Raw genomic sequence first — 7,742 nt, forward strand, 5'->3', positions numbered from 1 at the left:
TATATATATTGTTACTACGGATAAACCTTAACTGAGTTGATTGGAAATTTATTTAAATGTGGAATTTTGCGGTTGAAACCTAAACTAGGCACGAGAAACTGTGTGGTATTATGTGTTAGGCCAACTCCATCCAAGTATATTGCGCTGTTCAAAAAATTTAGTACCATTACGAAATGTTATTTTTAGTAGTTTTTCTGATGTATAAAAAATAGTATCTACAGTAGCCCAATTTAGTCCCTATAAATCTTCTGTCTTTGCTATTCTGTCCTTTTCCAGATGCTGCTTCAAACAGTGTTACGAGGTACTGCGTGCGTCCGGCACACAGCGCCTTCGGCGGTCGCTCGGGGTCTGCAAACCTCGTTGGTTGTTCGGAGTGACAAACTCTTCGTGCACAGAGATGACAAAAAGAATAATCCTGATATGAAATTTGAATTCACGCCCGAAAACCTTAAGCGAGCTCAGGCCATTGTTAATATATACCCGGAAGGTTAGGCATAGTGATTTACATATCGTCTCCCAGTCATCACTGTTTTATCTATTTATTTACAGAATAAAAAAAACAAAATAAAAAATTAAACGAAAAATTAACAGTATTAAAAGAGCGAATTGAGGGGTCTGCGTTAAAGAAAAAGATATAAAAGTATGGTACCGAACGACTTCACTCGTTCCATTTTCGCACTCTTAGTCTGCTCGTATTGACAAAACTTGAAAAAAAAATACCCTGAAGTGCTAGAAATATATTTTTACAATGAACAAAAATTTCCTTGAATTAAATTAAAAATTTAGCGTAAGATAATGTATCATAAAACATCACCCTTACTACTGCAATTTTATACTAGCGAAAATCGGAAGAGGCTCCGTTTGTCCGCGATTTAGTCTTCTCCAACTTATTTAGTGCACTTGACTTACTCAACTAATAGTTTATTTGCAAAGTGTCTACGTGTTTAGAAAACAGCCTATTTCAGCATCCGTCGCAATTATCCATATCAAAATGTTATTCTCAAGAGCCTTTACTTGAAGCTATGCAAGTGCTTAATCAAAATGCACAAAGTGTCCAGTGTGCGCATAGCACGGCAAGTTCCTTATGAAAATTTGAGCCTTGGGTGTACCTAAAAGTATGTCGAATTTGAATAGGTTACTCTAACGCTGCAGTGATTCCGCTATTGGATCTTGCTCAACGGCAGTTTGGTTGGTTGCCTATCTCAGCTATGAACTACGTCGCCGACTACTTGAAAATGCCTAGAATGCGTGTGTATGAAGTAGCTACATTTTACACAATGTTCAACAGGTATAGTTTTCGATCTGATAGTGTTAAAAAAAATTAAAAGAGTTATCAAGTATTACACCATCCAGTATAGACAAATACCTAGCATTTAAATTTGAATTATACCATACGAACGTTAATGATAAGATCCATCTACTAATTAGATTTGTCTCTCTTTGAATCATCATTGTCAATTCACTAGGGATCCGATGGGAAAGTACCACATACAGGTGTGCACAACCACTCCATGCATGCTTCGCGGCGCTGAGGACATACAGGCGCACATCGAGCAAAAACTTAACATTAGGAACGGTGAAACTACCAAAGACGGTCTATTTACTCTTAGTGTCGTCGAGTGTTTGGGAGCCTGCGTGAACGCGCCTATGATTCAGGTTGATTTGGCGTCTTTTTTTGTATTTCTGTTTATGGAAAGAATCATACGTGTACTCGGTTGCATGCTTGTATGCATATCATTTCAAACACAGTGTGTATGCAGTGTCACATCCACTAAAATATAATCAAATAAGACATAGTTTACCCGACTGCAGAATCTCGCTCACTAAAAGCGACTACCAAAAGTAATAACGATTTCGCTTAATATTTTTGGTTGAAACAGGTGAATGATGATTATTATGAGGATTTGACCAATAAAGACGTGGACCACATTATAGATGAAATTAAAGCTGGCCGAAAGCCCAAGATCGGCCCGTATAATGGCCGAAAAGCAAGTGAACCTGCCGGTGGTCTGACTAGCCTGAAGGAACCTCCAAAGGGACCAGGTTTCAAGGTTCGCGCTGACCTTTAGTGAGGAATTAAACCCCTTAATTGTCAATACAGGTAGTGTGAAAAAAATAATGGAGTGGTTACTATGTGAACGCTTTAGTTTAGTTGCGCGAAAAGTCGAAAGACCTAATTTCGAGTTGAATGCATATTCAGTCAAAATAATCTTCTCGATGTTCCATTTCGGCCACTTAATACACCAACGAACTACTGCATCAACGGTAGAATCAACGGGGAATACTGTAACAAAACATCTACGTTGAATTTTTCAATTTCAATAAAACAAGTAAAAAGAAAACCTAAGGCAATTATTCTTCGAAAGTATTTTGATTCGAATGTTACATAACCAGTGCCACAGGGCATTACCACTAATCTTTACGCAATGCGAGCTTTTTGCTCTAACGTTGCAAAGGCTGCAATTTTTCAATGTAGAATCGGCTATAATGCGCTTGTGACACGGCAGAAATCCATTTTAAATCTATCAGTAGAAAGTAAAGCCTATACTGAGATTCATGCTAGTAACAGAACGGTGAATTGAAACTAATGCTTTCATTTTTGTTAAAGTATCCGAGAGCTTTTTGTTAACATCGCACCCGAGACCTCGTAATTGTGAATCCGACGCCGTATCTATCCTGTCACCGGAAAAGCAACTACATAACAAAAAATCGTTTAATAAACACAGGCAACTCTTTTGTGCGGATGCTGATTATTCCCTTATTTATGGTACGATTCTAATGCTGTATTTCGCGGTACCCCTCTAGGTCTCTCAGTAGATAAGTCTTTCATTAACCTCAATTTAATATTATTGATTTACCTTATTTTCATCTAATACTTTATGTATGACGTAAACGCTGGTTCGAACAGATTTTCAATATAATTGATACGCACACCATACAAGAGCATATGCTTTTTGGCTTTTGTCGTGACGTGCGAAATGCAATCCCGGCGCTGCATTTGCCGTTTGTCAGCTCAGAGCACATGCCTCACATCGACAAAGTAGATCGTCCGGTTTGAAAGAAACGCCGTGTCACAAAAATTCAAGAAACTATTTTATTTATTTAAAGTTATATAATTTTTTCAATTATGTACAGGTTTTGTTTTTATCATCAACTTTAGTAGCTTAGATTACAAAATGAAACTGTCTGACATCGATTCCGCGTCTATGCCTTCCCAAAGACCTTATCCTTTCCGGATCTGCTTGGTGTTTTTATTCTTCTTAAGTTGTTTTAGACTCTTTTTCTTCAGATTTTTTATTTTTTTTCTTGCGCTTAGCATTTAGATCTAATCTGTAAAATGTGTTCTTTTCTATTCCAACGGCTTCTTCCGGGGGTTTCGTTTCAAATACGTCCATGTAGGGGTCCTCCGGCGGCGGCGCCGGAAGGTTCTCGATAAATTGGCGTTTTGCCTACAAGTGAGTCACAAGCAATCGCATGCACCTTTAACATTCGCAGGGACTACAAGAGCTACTCATACAGATAATTTCTGAGAACTATGCAGTTTCGGCCACATAAGAATTGCAGTTATTCCTTATATGCAGCTTTCCTTCATACATTAATAAAGTCGTTTAACCCACCGCTTCGGAATCATTTTTGGATGATTTACACAACAATTTATAAAGATAGTTGATAGATATTCGCTGAATATCATTCTTTATCGGAATTTAAGAAAGCATTTTAGAGAGTTAGTTAAAACTGGTCGACTATTATCATAATACACATATTAAAATCTTTACAAAAAACTACATTATCATCATTTATATTTCTATCAATATTCCTGTTAATCTTCCTTATTAAGACATCTTTCATCAAAAAATACTCAAAGATAATATTTAATGTGATTTTGTGATAAATTATGGGTAAGTTTTACCTTTTGTTCTTTACGTTCCATGTATTTATTCTCCTTTTGTGCTAGGCGTCGCATTTTATTGGGGGCTACATAATGAGGATTCGTATAAATTACTGCACCTGAGAAGGGACCATCGAAGATCTTCACGAGATTCAAACAGAATCGCGGCCCTATCTCCACCAATGATCCGTCTTCCTCTACAATCTGTGTCAAATATTTAAGCAAAAATAATGCGTTCTGGTTCGTCAGAAACAAATTGCAACTCGTAGAAGTTATAACGGTGTTCAATAGATGTGGGTTGGCCGTCTTATTGAGAATCTGACTACTAGTTAATTAAAGCATACTAGTCATTACGTATGCCTTGAAAAAGTTCCCTTTTTTTTTACCAGAGATAATATAAGTTATTGTCAAGGTAGTGTAGATGGCTCACGACCACTAAAGATCCAGTCATCGTATTGGTCGCCATTATGTGGTGTACGGCCTCGGCATTGAACTTATTCCTAGCCCGTGAACGAGCCAGACTAAAATAGAATTGTAAAACGGGTTAGTTACCTGATAGTTTCGAAACCATATACGTTTATCGAGTAATCGAAACACAAAGACATGATCGAAAAAGGGCTGAGAGCGTGGATGGTAGGCCGGTGTTCCAAAGGTCTGAGCAAGAACTTCCTTGACTAAACGTGACCATGGATGGGAGTCGAAGGCTGGGTCAAACGATAGAAAGGGCCGAGACCCACGAAGGCAGTTGCCACTAAACTTGAGTTCTTCCATTGTGTGAATATTCTGCACGAGGAACTTGAGAGTTGGACCAGTTTGCATATTTGCTAGCCACATATACGTGTCAGATCTACGTCTGTTTTCCATATACATCACCTGCAATTAATAACAAAAGCAGCATAAGCAAAAATGGAATGTCGTTCACTGTAAAAGGTGCTCATTATTTTAGTTCTGTATAAAGAATATATGATTCTGAAATCTTGAATGGCCTACCGGTTGCAATCTCACCTTGTTGCAGTTTTTCATTTCGGCAACTTCGTTGATGGCTAGTAAACTATCCTTTTTTTCGAACTTACATTCCTCCTTTGAGTGAGCAAGCATTGTCCGAAATGAATTCATCAGATGCCGGTCTCGATAAGTTATTCCACGAGAAGCAAAAATGAGAAGACGCTGAAATTTACGTATAGATGGCATTACATCGATATATAGATCAACAAACGCATGTCGGGCTAAAAAAGCTCAGCATTGAGGCTACGAAAATTAGACCATGTTCTACCGAATGAAGACGACAGAACTTTAAAGAAAGCATGAACTATAACAGGGCAATGAAAATGGTAGGAATTCATAATTGAGTACAAGCTCATACCTGTTTGTTTGTCCACTTGTACTTTCTTTTAAACGTTTCGTCAGATTTACGCGTTAGTGGAACTTCAGCTTCCGAATCTGACGAATCCGAGGCAGATGAATTAGCCCGTTCCGTCTTTTTCTTCAAAATCTTCCACTTGGCCATTTTCTGATATACATATTCATATACTACTATTACTTGAAGAATCTATAAGTTGATCAACTTATAAATCTAATCGAAGCTCTAGATTCAATATTTTAATGGCCAGTAAGTAATTTTAAGGCCCATTGGTATATAATGAAAACAAAACACTACTTAGTCGAGTATACAATATACTTTAAATTTTAACAGTCCGTAATTTAGGTTACCGTCATGGCATCATTTCGCTAGTATTTAACAGATATGACTTATGAAATAAACATAGAAAACCTATTTGAAATATTATGTTTTGTTAATAAACACTAAGTTATCTGTTTAGTTTAGGAGAGGAGGCTTTTGACAGTAGTATCAGAGGCGGTTGCGCTCTTCGGCGCATCTGTTTAGACATTACCCGAACCTATGGAAATCATGGTCAAGAAGCTGCCTAGAAATGCCGAGCGAATCCTTGCAGTTAGGGTTATCCAAGCCCACAGTATGGTTAGCACAAACACGGTCCTAGTTTTAGAGCTAACGATAGGCATATGCTCCAGCACGATCCAATGGATGATGCGGACGACAAAATCTTACGGATGTGGCAAGCAGACTGGAAGGTAATACCTAATTTTGCTCCGGAAGCGGCAGTAGAAGACATCATACCTAACAGACATGCCTGAATTTCACGTAGAAGCTGCGTTACTAACTCACACAGATTCTGGCGGGCCACTGAGTGTTTCAAAGCCATCTTCATAAAATACGTGAAAGTCCTACTGGACATCTCTGCACTTTGCATTGCAAGCCTAAAAAGTATAGCAAATAACTTGCTGGCGACGTATATGGTGCTGACGCATATTAGAAAAGGACAAATGATAGGAAAAATAAAATTGTCTGAAGGAAACATCATAAGGGAGTTTACATGCTTCATCACTCGACCACGAAAGTGTTGAGCAACAGGCAAGGTGCTGGCAAAGAGAACCCTGAAGGAAAAAGTGGTTCGTAAAGTTACAACTGAACAAAGATATAGTCTGCTAGACTATATCTTGTTAGGTTCAGAGCACGGCCAGAAGGGTTACACTCAGGTGCTGGTAGCTAACTCGTTTGTAAAAATTAAAAACCTGACCAGGGGAAACTCAACCTAATAGTCTTGTGATGCTAGACGCTCCCTGCTTTTAGCTGAAGATGAGGATATGGGCTGATTCGGGGAAAACCGAGGATTAGTAAGTACTTATCTCGATCCAAATGGGTACAATCGGCATAACTAAGCCTCACACTCAGCCCACATAACATAAAAATTACACTTTGGTAGTGATGGACGCATATAAACTATGTTATTAATAAACCTTCTAAAAAAGGTAGTTTAGTTAGCTTTTGCATTTTTATCTGCCCATATCGACACTCACCAAAATGCTGCTCTAAACTGTGTAATAAACAATAAAAGAAATAGTGTTTCAGTAAGTTCCAGTAAAAATAAACACATGTAGTCAAACTCCCGATGCCTCGCGGTTCCTCTAAATAGCACCGTTAATTCTACACGCGGGGTTGTACTCATCAAAACAAACGCGCCTCCCTATACCCGCTACGAAGCTTGGTAATTGTCGACCTAAATGAAGCCCGCCACAACTTGAACATGTATAACGACAATAACAACAACACAATAATATGCCTTTGATAATAACTATCGTTCTTGCTTGACAAATGTGGACTAGTACATGAACATAGTTGGGAAGTAAAAATTGTACTTGAGCCCTCTATAGGGGGACCACACGGAACGGCCTTGTATCACTTTCCACTTTTATGTTGAATGCTGCGTAGTTTTTCGCCTTTTTTTTGCTTTACTCTGCAACAACAATATCTGCATCATAGACTAAATAGACAAACCAATTGACCAATATTACGGTTTAATTCTATCGATATTACAATATCGTTTAGCAAAAATTCTTCTAAGGTTACGCATTTTTTTTTTATTTCTCTTTCCTTCTTGGATTAACTTAGACAAATTTTTAGATTATTATTACACGTGTACCACCTTTAAAGCTTTGCACAAAGTTTTCCGTCATTCATTTTATCCAAGAAAATAATTTCAGGCAAAACGGATTGCAGGAAATAAAAAGAACACAATAAGAGATGAAATATGCAAATTGATATACGTAAGTATAAATAAGGGCACTAATTTGGTCACAATTTACTGGTAAGTAAATTTATCCTATAAGAAAAATACAAAATGCCTGGCATAGAATTGTGACTATTGACCTGCCTATATTTCCGAAAGCTAAACTGAAAAATATTTTTAGTGAACTGAGTAAACTAAATAAAAACACATTAGGTGGCAACGGTAGGTAATAATAAATTGATTCATTATTGATCTCATTATCTATA

General features: G+C 37.6%; 2 protein-coding genes across 6 annotated transcripts in view; one reads left to right on the forward strand and one right to left on the reverse strand.

Annotated features, from left to right (window-relative positions):
• Positions 1-2,342, forward strand: part of ND-24 (NADH dehydrogenase ubiquinone) — a 3,443-nt gene extending 1,101 nt beyond the window's left edge. Inside the window, exons 2-5 of the mRNA XM_022812175.2 lie at positions 277-487; positions 1,135-1,288; positions 1,467-1,656; positions 1,881-2,342. Coding sequence (XP_022667910.1) covers positions 277-487; positions 1,135-1,288; positions 1,467-1,656; positions 1,881-2,069 — 744 coding nt within the window. The 3' untranslated portion in view covers positions 2,070-2,342. The remainder of the gene's footprint in view (positions 1-276; positions 488-1,134; positions 1,289-1,466; positions 1,657-1,880) is intronic.
• A 729-nt stretch (positions 2,343-3,071) lies between these two features.
• Positions 3,072-6,927, reverse strand: LOC111253248 (ribosome biogenesis protein BRX1 homolog). Of its 5 annotated transcripts, XM_022812387.2 has the most exons (7): positions 6,767-6,924; positions 6,075-6,166; positions 5,253-5,399; positions 4,895-5,056; positions 4,442-4,762; positions 3,911-4,093; positions 3,072-3,449 (listed from the first exon to the last, which is right to left on the reverse strand). In XM_022812387.2, the coding sequence occupies exons 3-7, from the start codon at positions 5,394-5,396 to the stop codon at positions 3,261-3,263; spliced, it is 999 nt and encodes a 332-aa protein (XP_022668122.1). In that variant the 5' UTR covers positions 5,397-5,399; positions 6,075-6,166; positions 6,767-6,924; the 3' UTR covers positions 3,072-3,260. The 5 variants fall into 5 exon arrangements, with proteins under 5 accessions (XP_022668122.1, XP_086848785.1, XP_022668120.1 ...); XM_086992659.1 differs by lacking the exon at positions 6,075-6,166 and having other exon boundaries at positions 4,009-4,093; positions 6,767-6,926; XM_022812385.2 differs by lacking the exon at positions 6,075-6,166 and having other exon boundaries at positions 6,767-6,926.
• Between the last annotated feature and the right edge of the window lie 815 nt (positions 6,928-7,742).

The sequence above is a fragment of the Varroa destructor genome, unplaced genomic scaffold, assembly GCF_002443255.2.
Source record: "Varroa destructor unplaced genomic scaffold, Vdes_3.0 BEIS01000006.1, whole genome shotgun sequence".
NCBI lineage: Eukaryota > Metazoa > Arthropoda > Arachnida > Mesostigmata > Varroidae > Varroa > Varroa destructor.

Coding starts and splice junctions, on each gene's coding strand:
- LOC111253248 (XM_022812385.2), bottom strand. CDS start 5,396: ATGGCCAAGTGGAAGATTTTGAAGAAAAAGACGGAACGGGCTAATTCA. Junction 4,094..4,441: donor TATGGTTTCGAAACTATCAG/GTAACTAACCCG, acceptor TATTTGACACAG/ATTGTAGAGGAAGACGGATC. Junction 3,450..3,910: donor TGGAACGTAAAGAACAAAAG/GTAAAACTTACC, acceptor ACTCACTTGTAG/GCAAAACGCCAATTTATCGA.